The sequence below is a fragment of the Gossypium hirsutum genome, chromosome A13 (assembly GCF_007990345.1).
Source record: "Gossypium hirsutum isolate 1008001.06 chromosome A13, Gossypium_hirsutum_v2.1, whole genome shotgun sequence".
NCBI lineage: Eukaryota > Viridiplantae > Streptophyta > Magnoliopsida > Malvales > Malvaceae > Gossypium > Gossypium hirsutum.
In genome coordinates, this window is record NC_053436.1 from 94,443,895 (window position 1) to 94,464,903 (window position 21,009).

General features: G+C 33.9%; 2 protein-coding genes across 4 annotated transcripts; one reads left to right on the top strand and one right to left on the bottom strand.

The window, feature by feature from the left end:
• Window positions 1-14,757: 14,757 nt before the first annotated feature.
• Window positions 14,758-15,937, top strand: LOC121212485 (protein translation factor SUI1 homolog). 2 transcript variants are annotated; one of them, XM_041085307.1, is made up of 2 exons: window positions 14,758-15,136; window positions 15,410-15,937. In XM_041085307.1, exon 2 carries the CDS (start codon window positions 15,475-15,477, stop codon window positions 15,811-15,813), a length of 339 nt encoding a protein of 112 aa, XP_040941241.1. In that variant the 5' UTR covers window positions 14,758-15,136; window positions 15,410-15,474; the 3' UTR covers window positions 15,814-15,937. The 2 variants fall into 2 exon arrangements, with proteins under 2 accessions (XP_040941241.1, XP_040941242.1); XM_041085308.1 differs by lacking the exon at window positions 14,758-15,136 and adding an exon at window positions 15,155-15,328.
• Window positions 15,938-16,027: 90 nt separating this feature from the next.
• Window positions 16,028-20,745, bottom strand: LOC107920041 (calcium-dependent protein kinase 33). 2 transcript variants are annotated; one of them, XM_016849537.2, is made up of 8 exons: window positions 19,545-20,745; window positions 18,255-18,398; window positions 17,985-18,137; window positions 17,710-17,825; window positions 17,304-17,471; window positions 16,918-17,045; window positions 16,547-16,646; window positions 16,028-16,469 (listed from the first exon to the last, which is right to left on the bottom strand). In XM_016849537.2, exons 1-8 carry the CDS (start codon window positions 20,272-20,274, stop codon window positions 16,398-16,400), a joined length of 1,611 nt encoding a protein of 536 aa, XP_016705026.2. In that variant the 5' UTR covers window positions 20,275-20,745; the 3' UTR covers window positions 16,028-16,397. The 2 variants fall into 2 exon arrangements, 1 of the variants encoding a protein (XP_016705026.2); XR_005907726.1 differs by having other exon boundaries at window positions 16,376-16,469; window positions 16,913-17,045.
• Between the last annotated feature and the right edge of the window lie 264 nt (window positions 20,746-21,009).

Here is a 21,009-nt window from a genome sequence, read left to right on the forward strand (position 1 = left end):
TTACTAACTTTATTTTATTGTTTCCTCCCATGATGCACCAACACAACATGTCTATGACATGTTTTTAGCCATAACATCTTGTCCACTCATGCTCTTTATTTTATTAATCCTTACATAATGCACTACCCCAACATGTTTATGACATGTTTTTAGCCATAACATCTTGTCCACCCATGCTCATGGCCGGCCACTACATATTAGGGGGGGAAAATTGACATGCAAGTCCTCCCTTTTGATTACATGCACTATTAGGTCCTTGTAGATTAGCCTATCACATTTCAAAAATGTCATTTTGACTAAATTCACATACAATTTACTAAATCAAAGCCTAAAACTTTCACACCTTCATAATCACATATTTTAGACAATAAATATCACATTCAAATAATTTGGTGACTCGGTTTAGCGGTCCCGAAACCACTTTCCGACTAGGGTCATTTTAGGGCTGTCACAACTCTCCCCCACTTAAGAAATTTTCGTCCCCGAAAATTTCTACCGATGCATAGTTTAGGATAACGTCCTCTTATTGAATTATATCCACAAAGATATTAGCTCATTGATAGCAATTGTAATTCATTATTGATTTCGCATCGATCTATAAAATCATTTTCTTATCTTAAAACAAATACATAAACATTTCTACAAGTATGCACATATATCTCATTTTCTTGATTTCATAAGTAATAATCACCTAATTTAATTCACAAATGCATTTCAAACACATATTAAGCACATATTAATATGTATAATTCACATCATCAACCCACATATTTGTAACCCACATTTTCATTCATGTATAAGCTGTAACCTGACCGAAAGTACTCACTATTCAACTTAACCTATTTCCAACAGAAAATCAACTTCCACATACCTGAACATTGAGTTCATTTAGCACATTCAATCACCGTTAACGATACCCGTATACAATCGATTTGGCATCAAGCCTCATATTGTATACCGGCATGGGATTTATTTTAGCACATAACCCATATATCCAAAATTATCAGCATTCATCACAAATTCTTACAGACTTTCAAATGTCGAACTTAATCGAAATAATTTCTTGAATATGATTAACAAAAAAAAATAGGGGTCATTTAGCAATAGCACATATGACTTCATATACCAAGCATTCCATAGACTAAATTCGTAACACATTTATAACATGAATTCATTTCTTAACAACATATCCACCATCTTTTTACTTTCATCTGATTTTCTCATACCTTCCGTACATACCTGTATCACTTATTCTGATCTTAATTTATCATCTTAAATATACCTGTTGAATCATTCGAAATCATCATGGATACTCATTAAGCACATATAGCTCTTACAATGCCATATCCTAGATATGGTCTTACATATTCTCACATATCGAGCCGATGCCATGTCCCAGACATGGTCTTACACACTATCTCAAATCAATGCCTTCGTCCCAGACGAAGTCTTACATGAATTCCACTTCACACACTTAGTGCCCACTGACCGATCTCGCACTCATAGTGCTCGGTTAAAGGAATTCGCACACACACAGTGCCTCTAATCATTCACACACATAGTGCTCTTATTCATTCGTTATTACACATTGAAATGACTTAACCAAGTCTATAAACATCATGTATGTACACTTTTAAACATATCATCTCATTTAAATTTGAATTCATATAGTAATGAACACTTAAACTTTGCTCAAATTACCGGCACGAAGCCTACTAGGCACGAAGGCCCGAATACACGTCACCAGCATGATTGCTCTTCGGGACCTAGCCCGGATATAACACCAGCACAAATGCTCTTCGGGGTTTAGCACGGATATATCACTAGCACGAATGCTCTTCGGAACTTAGTCCGGATACATCACTAGCACGAATGCTCTTCGGAACTTAGTCCGGATACATCACTAGCACGAATGCTCTTCGGGATTTAGCCCGGACATTTCACTCTCAATTCTCATGTACATATACACATATAGCATTACACATTAGTATATCATTTACATTACTTGAATACAAACACAACATGCTTATCGACCATTCAACTTCTAGTTCCATAGCCACATACAAAAATCACATTTATAGTCATAACACTCTTTCAAAATTGTATCACTTATACCCTTATAATTCAATCCAAATCAAAATTCAAATACGAGTACATGATACGTACCTGATCAACTTAATGATTTAGGCATATCTAAGTGAAGTTATATCGCAGATTCTCATAGTCAGAAGCTTGCTACAGCTCGATCGGGATCAAGATTCATTACAATACAGCAAACACATTTTAATAGTAAAAAATCATCACACTATCATTTTATCACTTTATGGCATGTATAAATAGACTCACGCCAGCTGCGTTAGTCCTAGAATCGACTAAACCGTAGCTCTGATACCAATAAAATGTAACACCCCTATCCCGTGACCGTCGCCGGAATAGGTAAGGGGCATTACCGGGCTTGTAACTTATGTCAGAACCGTAAAATTTTGAACTTTCTCTTGAAATAAAGGTCATTCATTTAGATAAGTACCAAGCACAACCAGGGATAAAATTTAAACTTCTCTAAGTAAACATTCAAAAGATGTCATTTTCGCATGGCTTATATACATTAACCAAAATATTCTTCCGCCACTAGTCTATTTTATACATGCCATAAGATAATCCAAAACATAGCAGTACCAAACAGTGGATAGTGATAGTGTGACTAGTTGCTGACGATCCCCGAGCCTGTAGCTTCGCAATGAGATCTATAAAACAGAGAAAACAAAATAAACGGAGTAAGCATTATAATGCTTAGTAAGTTTTAAGCAGTGTCAACAGATAACAATCAAATCATAACATAGTTGTTCGTATTTTTTATTTCCCTCTTCCTTCAGGCATACCATCCCTTTACCGAATATGCACATCTCATCATATACAATAGGCAGATAAACCTTCACATAAAAGTGAGCTCATGTGACATAGATCTATTGTATGATTTCACATAACCTCTCACACTGATCCGATGTCACATAATCATAGGAATAGTCTCATAGATTGCTCTCGTATGCATCACATAACTACCTTATGATTTAGTTCAAATCAAGCTCACATATAAACTTGGAGTACATACCTGTTTAACCTTTCGCATTGAATATATTTATAAGCAATTCTTATTACGAAGTCTTATAGCTTTAACCTCTACTCGGATTATCGGTGAGACCTTTAGCTCAGACGAAATCTCCACATGAAGTTATCGGGTCTTACCCGGACAAAATCTCCACACGTAGTCATCAGGTCTTACCCGGACATAATCTCCACACGTAGTCATCGGGTCTTTAGAGCTCGGATATAGTACGAGCACGAAGCTTACGGACATTAATCAGTGATAATATTCTCGCATAAAGCCTGCGGGGTTTTAATCCGGATATAGTACTGACACAAATGCCCTTCGGGACTTATCACATTTATACACTTTCACATCCATCACGTTGGCCACTCGGCCCTGTCGCATATATACACTTTCACATTCATCACATCGGCCATTAGGCCTTATCACATATATACACTTTCACATTCATCACATCGGCCATTAGGCCTTATCACATATATACACTTTCACATTCATCACATCGGCCATTAGGCCTTATCACATATATATACACTTTCACATTCATCACATCGGCTATTAGGCCTTATCACATATATACACTTTCACATTCATCACATCGGCCATTAGGCCTTATCACATATATACACTTTCACATTCATCACATCGGCTATTAGGCCTTATCACATATATACAATTTCACATTCATCACATCGGCCATTAGGCCTTATCACATATATATACACTTTCACATTCATCACATTGGCCATTCGGCCTTATCACATATATACAATTTCACATTCATCACATCGGCCATTAGGCCTTATCACATATATATACTTTCACATTCATCACATTGGCCATTCGGCCTTATCACATATATACACTTGCACATTCATCACATCGGCCATTAGGCCTTATCACATATATATACACTTTCACATTCATCACATCGGCCATTAGGCCTTATCACATATATACACTTTCACATTCATCACATTGGCCATTCGGCCTTATCACATATATACAATTTCACGTTCATCACATCGGCCATTAGGCCTTATCACATATATATACACTTTCACATTCATAACATTGGCCATTCGGCCTTATCACATATATACACTTTCACATTCATCACATCGGCTATTAGGCCTTATCACATATATACACTTTCACATTCATCACATCGGCCATTAGGCCTTATCACATATATACACTTTCACATTCATCACATCGGCTATTAGGCCTTATCACATATATACAATTTCACATTCATCACATCGGCCATTAGGCCTTATCACATATATATACACTTTCACATTTATTCAAATATACTTCACATACCACATATACTATCATGTACAGACTTGGTCTTGGCCGAATCTACATCCATCACTTTCCAATGAATAATTCAATTTTACGCCATACTATCATTTCATATTCGAATACTCATAAGCTTACAATATCACGATTTAGAATTCAAGTATGGGTTTAATCAATAGCTTATGAGCAACTAAAACAAGTTTTATCCATGTTTACAACAAAATCACATATTCACTATGAGCTGTTTTCCTGAGAAATGGTCACTAAATTATTTATAACCGGAGCTACAAAACTCCAAATCACTTGCCGTTAATTTTTCCTGAATATAGACTCGTATATCTTCCATCCATAAAATTTCCAGAATTTTAGGTTTGGCCAATCAATACCAGATTTTTCTTAAAGTTTCCCCTGTTTCACTGTTTGACTAATCTGACCACTCTTCACTACAAATCAAATTTCTCATTTTACAGAATTCAAAATATGTTGTATTTGATTTAATTTGAAACTAGACTCATTAAGGAGTCTAAGCATATAAATTTTATCTTATAACCATTTTTGTACAATTTATAATGATTTTCTAAAATAGAACAGGGGATTTCAGAGTCATTCTGACACCGTCTCACACAACTTTAAATATCTCTTTATAGGAAATTTCTTTGCTCACAAGGTCTCTTTTATAATAAACTAGACTAATTAAGCCTTGATTACATATTTTATTCAGCCTATAATTCCACACCAACAATTTATAGTGATTTTCTAAAATCACGTTACTGCTGCTGTCCAAAGCAAATTATTACAATTTGCTCTTAAATTTCCAAGTCCAAACACATATGAACTTACCATTTGAGTTTAAGACATATCATGGCCACATCATACCTTATTAAATCAACTCATTATGTCCTATTATGATTGAATTTACTCAACGTTTAATCACTTAAAACTTACCTCGGAAGTGGTCGACGATTAGATATTCACGGCTATTCGTTTACTTTCTCTTTTCCCCTATCCGACTTTGATCCTCTAAGCTCTTGAGCTAAATCAAACAATTTACTTCCCAATCAAACACAATCACACGGCATCCATATACATTTTAGAACCATTCTTAACATATTTACTACTCATTTACAAACGAAATACTCATATCACATTTATAAAACTACCTTTCATAAACACTATGTATAAATATGCATTTCTTCACTATTTACTAAGTCAAGCCAAACCACATGATTTATTAATCATTAATATATATATACAGCATTAACAACTTCACTTAAGCTTAAGTATAAAATTTGGTCTTACCAAATTTCGCACATTTTACCAAAATAATAACTACCAATTTTACACATAAGTGCCGAATCAAATAATACCACACTTACAATATCACTTGACTAATGAAATATCCAAAATATCAATCTATCATTTACCAAATTCATAAACCACATATAAGGCACATTTTAAACTCAAGCATGTAACTTAACAACTTAACCATTAGTTGCCGAACCACAAACAAAACATATTCATACGTTAATATCTCAAACCTTACCTTAACAACCAATATGCAAGATATCACATATACATAACTTAGCTTATGAGAACATATGTATTACATCATAAACACATCTTTTACCAATTACCTCACTTAAGCCAAATTTTTATAATCAACCACAAAATAATATACCACAAATCACACTTCCAAAATGGGCTACTTCCATGGCCGATTATACTTCATCATTAACATATCTCATTTTCGAATCATATAATCAACATTTGTTCAAGACATCAAACCTCTTTAATTTCGGCTATTACTAATATAAACATTCACAAATCATATTCTTAGGAAGACCAATTTCTTTCCATAACACATTCATCATCAATACTTAGATGAAACAATCAAAATCCCTTCCTTTATACCCTAGCCGAATGCTCCAATCATCCATCAAAATTACAAATTTTAGCATGGGCTAAGTAAGAACCATGATTATTTACCTAAAACAAGTTAAAATTTCACAATTTGACATAATATACTAACCTTTTTAATGACTCAAGTGACCAAAAATTCTTCCCCTCCTTTGTTTCTTCTATTCGGCCATGTTGAACAACAAAGAAAGAATTTTGTTTTTCCTCCCCTTTCTCTAGTCACGGCAATGGGGAGTAAAGGGGGAGACAACTTTGGTTTCTTCTCCCACTCACCTCATGTTTTATCATTCTTAATATTTTCTCTTTTTTTTTTCTTTCTCCATTTCTTTATTACTAACTTTATTTTATTGTTTCCTCCCATGATGCACCAACACAACATGTCTATGACATGTTTTTAGCCATAACATCTTGTCCACCCATGCTCTTTATTTTATTAATCCTTACATAATGCACTACCCCAACATGTTTATGACATGTTTTTAGCCATAACATCTTGTCCACCCATGCTCATGGCCGGCCACTACATATTAGGGGGGAAAATTGACATGCAAGTCCTCCCTTTTGATTACATGCACTATTAGGTCCTTGTAGATTAGCCTATCACATTTCAAAAATGTCATTTTGACTAAATTCACATGCAATTTACTAAATCGAAGCCTAAAACTTTCACACCTTCATAATCACATATTTTAGACAATAAATATCACATTCAAATAATTTGGTGACTCGGTTTAGCGGTCCTGAAACCGCTTTCCGACTAGGGTCATTTTAGGGCTGTCACAAGCACTCCACGACTCTAGCATAGTAGGACATTTGACCAAAGGGACTCTACCAAGCCCCTCCTCTACATAGGATCCCACTTACCCCAAAGAAGGTTAATACTCTTTACCTATTCTGAAACTCGACCTAAATATTATTAGAATCCCCAACTCCCCTAACTAACAACTCATCACCCACATGTGAACTTCTCACAACATTCTCTACTAAATTGTGTATTAACAATCGACATCATTTATGGGAAGGGAACAAAAACTAATGTTTCTACCCAATGAGAACATATACATATGCAAAACCAAGAGAATGAAATCAACTATTAACAATAATATGATCCATCTGTATCATTCAATGTAGCTTACCAACTTCTATCCAATGAGAACATTTAAATATGCAAAACCTAGAGAATGAAATCAACTATTAACAATAATATGATCTATCTGTATCATTCAATGTAGCTTACCAACACCAATCGACAAGGATACCAAACTAGACCACCATAACCCCAACATGGTTATTACAATAAGTACTCCTACAAAAACCTGTACCATGTGTAACACCCCATACTCGACAGGACTACTAGGTTTGAGTTATAAGGTGTAACGTTCGTTACCGGAGCAACTACAATCAAATTAAATACAGAACCACATCATCAAACATACAATCCATAAGAATCATAAGTAAACAATACAAATTAATAATAATTATTGGGTATTATACAAGCTTTGGAAAGCTTAACATTAACTCGAGATCAAAATAGGATTGAATCGTAAAATTTTTTTTAAAAAAAAATTTAGGGTTCACGTTGTGATGTCGCCAAACAGTTTGTTACGTAATGACATCAGGCCACTTAACTTTGCGACACCACATACTATTTTGGCCTCATTGACACCACATACTCTCAATATGCAAATGTTCCATTTCAACAAAACTAATCCCAAATGCAATTCAATCTAACTTAAGCATTCACACCAATATCATTAGGATCATTAACATATATACCATTATACCATTTCAACTAAGATTATTAACCATTTGCAACTACTAATAATGAAAGTCAATACATACATCAACAATTGAAATCAAAATAGTATATAATATAACCAAAGCAAATATATATCATTCTTAAAATATCAAACCAACATGACTTAACCTATTAGATACATGCCAACTACTAACAAACATTGCTGAGTTAGGGATCATTGATTGAATGTTGAAGTTGATACTCAAGAATTTCGAATAGAACCTAACCTGCACATGAAAAACAAACCGCACGCTGAGCAAATCACTCAGTAATAATTTCTCCAATTCAAATAAATATGAACAAATTCATGCAAATGCATATGTTCAATTTGTAGTCTAACTTATGCCAACACATAAAAAATACTTCCACTTTCATATATCTATGCTTATATTCATAATAGCACACCAAATCTTTATACATACATATTAACTTCTCATATAACATTCATTTTATTAGCATTTAGTTCATTTCTACATTTATTCATGTATAATGATACTTCTTCCTTCACTAATATCACAATTAAGTTTATAAGTCCCATCTCACTTTAAAATTTCAATTATTTCCAAGCCTGATAGCTCTTTCATACATAATTGGCCACAAGAGCTCGTTTTCAATTCAAATCAAATAGTGTCATAATATTGTCATCCACATGTATGCAATATCAACAAAGTTTAAAAAGGTCAATTTTTTCATTCATTGTGAGGTGATTTGACAAAAAAATTATAAATTTAAGAGCTAAAAAAGTAAAAAATTAAATGAAAGGCTAAAATGATTTCTTTATAAAATTGGAGGGCTACATAAGTTATTATGCCTTTTATTATTATTATTGATATGATAGCTTAGTTGCTCCTTGGTGGGATCTTATTTCATGAATGTCCCGCAATGTCCCCCCCCCTTTTTTTTTATTGATTGATTAATTATTTTCCCTTTTATTTTTCGTATGTATCTCGCAATATATACACGCACGTAGCTTTTGTCCCACCAAAATTGGGTTGAAATGGTTCACCAATTGGATCAAACATGCAAAAGTTAAAAAATTGTAATAGATTAAAGGTGGATGAATAAACTTTATTTAATGCTTCAATTACTTGTTGATAGAAATTGTGTTTTGGAGGTTTGAATTTAATAAATTAACTAAAATTTTAAATTATAATCAGTGTTAACCTCTTCAAAAAATAATTTAAATTAAATTTTAGTAAAATTATTTTTTTATTAAATTTTTTACAAATATATTTAAGACACTTAAAAATTTTAATATTAATATTAAAATTAAAAAAAGTTTCTAAAAACTTTTAAAATTGCATTAGATAAAAATCCATTGGAAATGCGTTTAAAAAAGTATAGTAAAAGACAAATTAAGTGATAGTTCATTTGTATTCCTAAAAACATATAATTTAGGTTAAATTCTTCTAGTAGTTCTATACTAATTGAATTTTGAAATTTTAATTCTGATCCAATGTAACAGTTAAATCTATTTATTTAAATTATGTCATTAGTCCTATATTATGCGTAAAGTTATAAATTAGGTCCACGTTCACCAATTGAATAATTCTTAATTGTGATATTATTTTAATTTCAAAATTTCAAGTTTAATGTAAATAACAATCGTTAAATCTATTAATTAATTTTTTGTTAATAATATGTGAAAATAATAAAATAGGCATAGTATTACACATGTGATAAAATTTTCAAATTATAAAAATACAGGAACTAAAAATGATTAAATCAAAATATAAGGTCTAATAGCAGAATTTAACCTATAATTTATTATTTCTTAAAAAGCTACAAAGTGAAGTTTTAAAACTAGTTCATTGGCTTAAGAAATGATAGGAAAAGAGATAATTCTAAAAGAAACAAGAAATTGTGAAATTGAAAAGGAAATTATAATTGGCAATCCAACACAAACTGAGCCATCTGTTAGGATCGTCCCGAATAAGCAACGAACAAGTAAAAATAGTAGAAGAAATTGAGAAGATGAACACACAAATTTAACGTGGAAAAACCCCTCAAAAGAGGATAAAAAACCACGGGCAAAGATAATTTTACTATAATGGCAAAAGAATGAAGAGTACAAAAGATGGAGATAAAAACTAAACCCCGAAAACCCGAAAAACAAAGAACCCTCAAACGTAAACACAAAATTCTCTGAATGTGTTATGAGTTCTAATCTAATGGGTGTCTCTTAATTCTAAGATTGTAAAGGAGCCTATTTATAGGCTAAATTAGTAAGTCAAATAAATTATACTAATAAATGCTAAATATATTATACTAATAAATACTAAATCTTCTAGAAAGAAAATATATTTTTGTTTAACTTGACTTGCAAGCAATCTCTTAGAATTTGGGTCACACAATTCTAACAATCTCCACCTTGACACGAATTCTTTCAATGCCATCTTTGCCAAAACCCGCCACGGGCCTATCTTGAACTATGCAGGGAATTAACTGAGTCAAATCTATGCTTAGAAGCTGGAAGACTTCTAGCCTTCGACTTGTGCACTGCCAAATCAAAACTAACCCGGGTCTGATTTTCACGAATACAGTGCCCTAACTTTTCAAAACCTGCATCCAAAAGAGAACCTATCTTCAACGAAACGGTCATACCTTTTTCCCTCCTATGACCAAGTTGCCTCCACTTCAAATGAGTTGACTTTGACTCCGTAACGGACGAGGGACGTCCGATTTCACCGGTCACTGTAGAACCTTCCAGAATATAAAGACTGCCGGTTCTTTTACCTTTTAACAAAATGAGAGCTCCACGAGATACTTTAATGTCGCTCGACTCAATGTTGATTCTGCATCCTTTCAAGTCTAAAATACTCAAGGAGATGAGATTCTTTCGTAAATCAGGTACATACCTGACATCTGAGAGTGTCCTAATCGTCCCATCGTGTATCCTAATTTTAACAGTACCAATACCAATTATTTTACTAGATGAATCGTTTCCCATGTGCACAACTCCACCTTCAACTGAACTGTATGTGGAGAACCATTCTCTATTGGGACACATGTGGAAAGAACATCTTGAATCTAGGATCCACTCAGACGTAAGCTTGGAGTTATCGCTCGTTGACACTAACAAGAAATCATCACCGCCTTCATCGACCAAATTAGCACCAACTACATCTTCCTCGTTACTCTCAGCAGCTCTTTTATTTCGCAGTTTATAACAATCTGCTTTGACGTGACCTAACTTTTTGCAATAGCGACACCTTTTGTCTCGTTTCTTTGATGCTACCAAAACGGAAGCTTGTCTATCTGCTTTGCTATTCAAATCAAACTCATTGTCGAGTTTGTCTCTACTCAACAAATGACCCTTCACATCTTCGAACGAGAGTTTATCTCTGCCATAAATCAGGGTCTCCCTGAAATACTTGTATGAAGAGGGTAAATAGCACAATAATAGCATAGCTTGATCTTCATCGTCAATATGAACCTCAACGTTCTTTAAATCATTTAAAAGAGTAATGAATTGACTGATGTGATCTTTAAGAAGCTCACATTCGTTCATGTGAAACGTAAATAGACGTTGTTTCAACACTAAACGGTTAGCCAGAGACTTAGTCGCATAAAGAGTTTCTAACCTTTTCCACAAGGCGAATGAGGTCTTCTCCATCAATACCTCCTGCAATACTGTATTCGCGAGGCACAACTGGATTGCAGACAAGGCCTTTTCATCAAGCTCTTCCCATTCTGTTTGATTTAGATTCTCAGGCTTTTTCCCTGTAACAACCTTTTTCAAGCCATTTTGAACTAGAATTGCCATCATCCGAACTTGCCACAGATTGAAATTTGTCTCACCATCGAACTTCTCAATTTCAAACCTTGTTGCTACCATCTCTGACCGGGCTAATCTATGAAAGTTAAACTAGCTCTGATACCACTTGTTAGGATCGTCCCGAATAAGCAACGAACAAGTAAAATAGTAGAAGAAATTGAGAAGATGGACACACAAATTTAACGTGGAAAAACCCTTCAAAAGAGGATAAAAAACCACGGGCAAAGATAATTTTACTATAATGGCAAAAGAATGAAGAGTACAAAAGATGGAGATAAAAACTAAACCCCGAAAACCCGAAAAACAAAGAACCCTCAAACGTAAACACAAAATTCTCTGAATGTGTTATGAGTTCTAATCTAATGGGTGTCTCTTAATTCTAAGATTGTAAAGGAGCCTATTTATAGGCTAAATTAGTAAGTCAAATAAACTATACTAATAAATGCTAAATATATTATACTAATAAATACTAAATCTTCTAGAAAGAAAATATATTTTTGTTTAACTTGACTTGCAAGCAATCTCTTAGAATTTGGGTCACACAATTCTAACACCATCAGACAAAGAATTTGGCGAAATCCCAAATTGCTAAATGATAAAACACAAATGGAAATGGTGAAAGAAATCTGAAGGAACCAATGACGATTTTTTCAAACTTTTTCTTCAAGAATAAGAAATAAAATATTCTTTGGCTTTTGCCACGTTTATGTCAATGTTTTCTTTGATAAGATCCGGCAGATGATAGATTCATTGTTTGGAGGAATTAAAGGCAGGATTATGGCGGCCATAAAAGGTTAAAAATCTGATCTTCAATCATGGGTCATATTTGCAAAGCCGACACCCAAGTTTATTGGGAAGTCTAGAAATTAGAAAATATTTTTAATTAAAGCTCAACTCCATATCATTTTAAACAAGAAATGAAAGAGTCCACCCCTCTTGCCATGGCTCAAATGACCACATTGATACCAAAACTCAGGCACTCGTATTGGACATTTGCTTCCGTTCAATCCAACTTTGACACCTACAATCTCAACCTTGAACTCTATTCCGTTGTGGGTCAAAGTCCAACACTCCAACATTGGCAAAAAGACTTCAAATGCTGTGAGGAGACTTGTATCCCGAACTTCCACTTTGAAAAGGCGAGCTCCTCAAAAGTAGCACCAATTGGCCCTTCTTTCAAGTGTAAATGCTTATCCATGCTCTTTGAACCGCTGGATATTGTAATTTGAAATTTTTAGATTATGTTTGCTTATTTTCTTATATGTGTGGGTATATTATTAGTTGGTTTTAGATAAGGATTTGGATATTGTAAATTATATGTGTGATCCTATCTTATTTTATAGATATGAATAAGATTTGTGTTACTCGTATCCACGTGTTATTGATTGGTGTGATTTTATAAATAGGTGAGTGTGTTGTAATTAAAAGGGTAAATTTAAAACTAAACAATGGTAATTCTAAAGATTCTTTGGGAGAAAAATAGAAATGTCTCCTACATTACCCATAATATGTGGAAGTATCGACATAATTTCATAAAGTCATTCGGCCAGAATGCTACATAAAGAACATAAGCCAGGTGACGGAACTGGAAGACTTAAGATGTAGAAGATCATAACATAAGTGGTTCGACAGATTTGGATTCCTATATTTTCACTCATATGGTACTTCATTGTACAATATATATAAGAATTATACGAATCTATCTATATAGATATCATCATCTACATCCAAAAAGCCAAACTAAAAAAAGGAATTCATAGTAGAAGTGAGTTTCAAAATTCCTCTCCCTAAAATTGTTTCTCTCTTCCTTTACCAAAATCTTAGTGAGAAGAGATGACTTCCTTGTCTTACAAAAGACAACTATGAAATTTGATGTATATGTATAAAAGTTCTACTTGGCTCACAAGGTGTTTAAGAGATAATACAAAACCGTTATGAAGCTTCCTAAAATAAGGCATCATTATCGCAACATGAAAAGGATGCTTTGGCAAAAACAAGGAAGAAGGATTAACAAGTCCTCGCTCCTATCTATCAACATTTGGATGAATCGATGTTGGTAAAAAGTTGCTAATGCTACCACTACAAAAGAAGCTTGGGAGATTTTGCAAAGTTCTCTCCAAAATGTTTACAAAGTGAAGAAGGTTTGACTCCAAGTATTATGAGGTGAATTTGAAACTTTGTGAATGAAAGGATTCAAGTTAATTTTAGATATTATTCAATGGTGTCGGCTATTGTAAATCAAATAAGAGATATGGAGAAACTTTAGAAGACGTTTTTGTGATCGAAAAGTATACTGTCAGTGGAGTTTATTACAAGGTTGACAAGTGTTATGTACGTATAGGAAAATATTAAATAAATTAAAAATTTTACCACATATGTATGTGTGTCCAACTCAATCAATAACTTTATTAAGATATACAAATAAGAAAGTGTAAATAATAAAATTAAAATCTATAAAAAATATTAAAATGAAGCGTTGGTTAAATAATAAATTTAAGGTCTTACTAATAGAATTAGCATAAATTTAAATTTCACCATAAATATATTTTTAACATAACTTATTTTAAATAATATATATTTGTAATTACACTAATTAGATTAACGTTTTAATAGAATTGGCATAAATTTAAATTTCACCATAAATATATTTTTAACATAACTTATTTTAAATAATATATATTTGTAATTACACTAATTAGATTATTGTTTAATTAACTCGTGATATTAATTATTTAAATAATAATATAAATATATAAAGAAATGTATTAAAATATAATAAAAAAATATTTTTACTTTCTTCTTTTTCCTCTCTCTAAAATGGTGCATTATACACCCGAACTTTTTTAATTTTTCTTTATCTCTATCTTCTCTTGTTCTGTATCTACAATCTTTTTCTCCTCTTTTTAGTTTTTCTTTTTTCCTGAAAAAAATCCCATTATATTTAAATTAAGACCATAAATTTTTTCTTTGGTTTTCCACAGTCTTCTCAAATGATGGATCAGCTTCCATTAGATTCCAGGCTGGGGTTATTTATTTCTCCAATACATTACACTTTCATTAATCTAAATCTGGAAATCTACGGTTCACCAATCAATCTCACCTACGTACATATCCTTAACCACTGTACGCCGCGGGCTTTAACCGTCTTTCACCTTCCTATATAAACACCATCTTCCTTTCTCTTCTTTCCTCATCCTATCAATTCCAACAACTCTCCTAGTTCTCTCTCAAGGTTCGGTTTCTAATCCAATACTCTTTTTTCTTGTTTTTGTCTCTGGGAATTCTTTTAGCATGTCTTGTCTTGTTACTAAGGATTGGATTAATGGTTTCTTCTGGATGTTTTTGTCTTTGCTTTGTTCATTGCAAAACTTGGTGTTATTCTCTTTTGCAAGATGAACCACTTTATGCCGTTGTTTAGATCTGTGTTTGTATCGAAGTTGGTTGGTTCTTAACAAGTTGTATAATACTTGCTGATGTTCTAACAATTTAAGGTACTTTGATGCAGACCACTCGCTCGAGGAACAAGACAAGCAAGTCCAGATCGATCGAAGTTCTTATTTAACGAAGTACATGGTTGAGTTAGGCATTCAAATCCCAACAACTTTTGATCCTTTTGCGGAGGCCGAGGAATTCGGAAGAACAGGAACCAAAGACTATGTTCATATCCGAATCCAACAGAGAAATGGCAGGAAAAGCTTGACAACTGTTGAAGGTCTGAAACAAGAACTGAGTTCCGATAAGATCCTTAAGTCTCTTAAAAAGGAGTTCTGCTGTAACGGGAATGTTGTGCACGACAAAGAGCTGGGCAAAATCATTCAATTACAAGGTGATCAGCGGAAGAAAGTAGCACACTTCCTTGTTAATGCTGGAATAGTGAAGAAAGAGCAAATCAAGATTCATGGTTTTTGAGTGGTTTTAGGGATGTCATGTCTTTTGATTTTAATACCTCTGGTCTGTGGGAAGAACCCTAATGGAATATGATGTTGGAGTTTCAGTTTCATTTATAATAAATAATGGTCATTTATTTGCTTTCGATCTTTGCCTTACACAAATATCCTTATTTTCTTTTCATATCTAAATTTCCATAACCGGAGATAAGTTGAATATGGACAGTAGAGAAAGATGGAGTTTAATAGTATGCATATAAAACAAGTGTACTGTATGTGAACTACCAGGTATCCTATGAGGTTTTTAGTTTAAAACAAGTATACTGTATGTGAACTGCCAGGTATCCTATGAGGTTTTTAGTTCAACGCTCTGGCCAAAACCAGAACTGAAGAAACAAGGAAAAATATATATAAGCAAAACAATCTCCCCTCTCAAAATCCGATTGAATATCTATATGCAATATATTACACTCAAAATGAAGAAAAAAGAACCCCCCCTCCCCCCCCCCCCCAAAAAAAAAGAAAAAACCACACTTATGTGGTGGAAATCTCCAAATCTCTTAAAAGCCAACTGTTGTTTTTTGCTGCAATTCTAGTCTTGAAAATCTAAAACAGCTGCCCATGCTGGGTTCCACTTCTCATCATGTCACGGAACTCCTCGTAGTTGATTTTACCATCCTGTAAAGAAGGAATGAGAATCGATGAACCGTGCTGAAAATTGAAATAAACTTTTGAGTGATAGAAATGGAGTTTACATTATCGGTGTCGACTTCAGATATGATTTCCTTGATTGTGTCATCGTCACCCATTCCATATTCTTTCATGGCAGCTTCGAGTTCATCTCTTGTGATATGCCTGCAAAACGTTTCACAAACAAGTTATTGACATATCCATATCTCCCATGTAATTGATGTAGTGTGCCCCAACTACAACTGATTCAGAGCAATCGAATCCTATGTCACTCAGGCTTGGGTATGTGTGTTGGATATCAATACGTGTTCAACATTCTTTGAAGTTCTTTCACGTATTTAGAAGCATTTGGAGGGTCACATCCTCATCCCTATGTCATGTCCATGAAAAAATAGAAGTCAGATGATGAATTTTATACAGAGTACGGATACCTCACCCACTATTGTCCTTATCAAAATGTTGAAAAGCTTTATACAAATCTTCATCTCTTTCAAGCCTATGTCTGTGCATTGTAGCTGTGATAAATTCGATATAGTCAATGGTACCATTTCCATCCACATCAGCCTGCAAAATAAAACCGAGGTTAGTAGGTCTATATTGTTAGAGCTCTTCATTTTTCTTGAAATACCCTTGCCTAACGTATATCAGGGCATACATATGAAGAGATGACCCTTCAAGGATCCTTCAAATACAGGGGAAAATGTACAAAATATTTAATATTCCCCTATCCAACAGTCACACGTAGTCCAAGTAAAACATAGTTTGTGTATGATATAGATTAAAACAAGGATCCAGATGTTATAGATTTAAATGATAACTTACAGCTTCCATCAGCTGCTGAACTTCAGTCTCTGTGAGCTTAGATCCCAGTCGAGCTAATCCAGTCTTAAGTTCATCATACGTGATTGTGCCACTGTTGTCAGTATCGATGTTTGCAAACATCTGCTTCAGGCCTTGGATTTCTTCTGTGGAAAGATTTTCTGCAATGACCTATAATCCACCGGGCTTGTTATCAGATAGCAACTAAATTAGGTTGTTCGAGTCAGGTCACACATTAGCATTAGAATAACAGGGGATTGCAAAAATGCCTTGCTAATTTGCTCTCATATATCAAAACAGCTCATATCTCGACTAATGATTCACATGCCTCTCTCTCTCTCTCTCTCTCAATTTTCCTACCAAGTTCCAAAAGAAAGAAATGATACCGTATAAATCAATATAAACTTACCTTTAAGGCAAGTTGCTTAAGTTTGTTCATTCTTCTGAATTGCTTCATTCTAGAAAGGACCGCACTGTCTAGTGGCTTGTCCGATGCATTTCCACCTTCTCTTATCCACGGATGCTCTGCATAAACCACAGAATTTCAATCTCTGACTTGAGCTTGAGATGAACTATATTAACTCATAAGTTTAACGTGCATATATAGTGTAATTTTGCACTGTTGTAACCGAGATTAACTACTTCAATCCCAACAAAAAAATAAAGGCTGCTGAAAATAACTACCTAGGACTTGAGTAGAAGTAATCCGCTTTTTCGGGTCCTGTGTTAACATCCTGCAGACTAGGTCCTTGGCACTGTCCGAAATAGATGGCCATGGCTGACTTTCAAAGTCAATTTCTCCTTCCAAAATAGCATCAAATATTCCCTTCTCAGTTTCTGCAAGGAAAAACATTCATCAAAATTATTTACTAACAATGAAATAGCAGTTTTGAAATTCAAAGGCAGTTTATAAAATGACAGCTTAGGATTCCCACGAGTAACCTTAAGTTTTACCTGCCCAAAATGGAGGCACACCACTGAGTAAGATATACAGTATAACTCCTGCACTCCAAATATCGATCTCCTTCCCATATTTACGCAGTAAAACCTCAGGAGCAACATAGAAAGCACTCCCAACTATGTCCTGATAAACCTTACCTGCCAAACGCATCAAAAACAATCAGGAAAGAAGGATAGTAGTTATATCACAGCATGATAGAACATGAAATTCTTTTCTTTCCCCTCATTCTACATAGAGTTCACCTTCAAGCATAATACATGTTACTGTGAATAAGCATGTGAATACAGGCATCCTATTGTAATTGTGTTTTTACATGCAAGTTTATACTCAATAAAAGATAAATGTTGTGCAACCTTCACATGGTTATTGAGGTCAAATTCCACCATCAAGTAAATGAAACTTATTCTTCCAATTCAGTTTACAGGATATAGAGAGAACTAGTTTCAAACAATATTTCTGAAATTTGCCCTTCCTCTGTGCATCTTTGAAACTTTTTCAACGCAAAATAAGTATGAAGATTACAGCATAAACATAGAGGCAACCACAATGAAAATGCTGGAAGCTAAAAAAAGTTGCAGTTACTGTCAAGTTTCGGTTTTTATTTAGTAACAAATGAAGCTCCAAAGAGAAAAGGTTGATATTTTAAGATGCTATAGTCAAAATATCATATAGGTAACCAAATAAAGTGTGAATAAAATAAAGCAAATGACATCTTAACAATGACATTCGAATATAATTTAGCTTAACGGACTTTATTCTTCTTTCAATAGTCACAATATTATTGAGGGGTTAGGTAAAAACTTAGAATCTTCCACAAGAAGACTTAGGAGTTAAGACTTCAGACTAATATGTCCAAAACAAACTAACTGTATATAACTTTAATGGTTAAGGCTCCATGTCATTGATGCAGTGCGTCCCAAATATGACTAATTCAAAGCAATCACATCTTATACATATTTCACATACGACATCTTACTATGGACTACTAGCCTAAAAAGCTGAGGCAGTTACCAGCATGTTTCTGGCCAGCAGTTTAAAGCAAAACTCAACACAACAAGACAAGACAAGATCAAATATGACAGTCATTCTAACATGACAAAATACAATGTCTGCCAAGCTCTGGCTATGGGAAATTGCATTGAAAAAGGACATCAGTTAAGACAGACTAAAGATCCACAAGCAGAACAACTAAAACACGAAGAATCTGCATCAAACTCATGCAAATTAAAATAATTAATTCGATGCGAAAATGATCAAAATATAAAAGATTGACAATAATTTACCCTCTTCAATGAACACTGACAACCCGAAATCGGTGGCCTTCAAAAGGGCATTCTCACCCTTGCTAGACAACAAGAAGTTCTCAGGCTTAAGGTCCCTATGCATCACACCCATAAAATGGCAAGCATGGACAACATTAACAATAGCCCTACATATAGAAGCCGCTGCCCTTTCACTATAGTGCCCCTTAGCAATAATCCTATCAAACAATTCACCACCAGCACATAATTCCATCACAAGGTGAACAGATTGCTTATCCTCATAAGCACCCTTAAACTCAACAATATTCGGTTGTCCACTCAAATGTTGCATAATTTGTATCTCCCTTTTCATATCTTCCTTATCATTCTTTCTCACTAGCTTCCTCTTGGATATAGTCTTGCAAGCATATTGTTTACCAGTTGAATTCTCGGTACAATGATAAGTTACACCAAACTGACCTTTTCCCAGTTCTTTACCAATTGTGTAATGCATCCTTATGTCTTCAAATGGTTTGCCTAGGATTGTGTCAATATTAGGGGCAGGCTTGGGACTTGGTGCTGGAACAGCAGGCTTCCATGGTGTTTGAGTCCCTGGCTTTTGAGGGATGTGGTAGACCTGGGGTTGAATTGGTGCAGGCCTAACAGGGTCCTGGTATCTTTGTTGATGAACAGCAGCTGTAGTTGTTGCTCCTGATCTATAGCCATTATGTTGGGGCATTGGATCTTTGTTTTTTGTGAGGCAACCACCCATATCTGGTTTTACTTGAAACTGCCAAAGTTAACCAAGATTGAAAAAAAAAGGGACTGAATTTGGATTGAAAATAAAAAAGGACCTAGATGAAGAAACTGGATCAAAATTCAGTTGATCCACTTTGAAAGAAAAAGAACCAGATTCAAAAAGAAAAAGAAAAAACAAAAACTTAAATAAATAAATAAATAAATAAAAGGTTAATGTTTTCGCACTAACAAAAGAAGAAAAACCAAAAACCAAGATGAGACTGAGAATATGCTGAGGGATGTAATGAAAAAAGAATACAACTTTAGGCTTGTGATTACAAAGTGAGGGTTTTTAAGGGTAAAAGCAGATCAAATCAAATCTGAAGTTTCTAGCTGTAACGCGATGACTATTGTGACAAAACAAAAAAGGAAGGCTTGCCTTGCCTTGCTTGCTGGGTTGGTCAACCATGGAGTTCTGTTTGAAACAATTGAATTTTTTTTATACGACGCAATTTGTACATTGTTGCCGTAAACTAGAACCTATACTCCTTAAATTTTGTTTAAAATTATGTTTTTAACCCTCAATTTTTAAAAATTATATGATAGTCACTAATATTATTAAATTATTAAATTTTGATCACTTTTCCAATAACTTTCTACAGTGACATGTTAATTCAAAGAGGTAATAATTAATTTGATCATAATTGAAATATTATTTTAATAATTTTAAAATTATTCTTAACAATAATTCTAAAATTTATAAAAATAA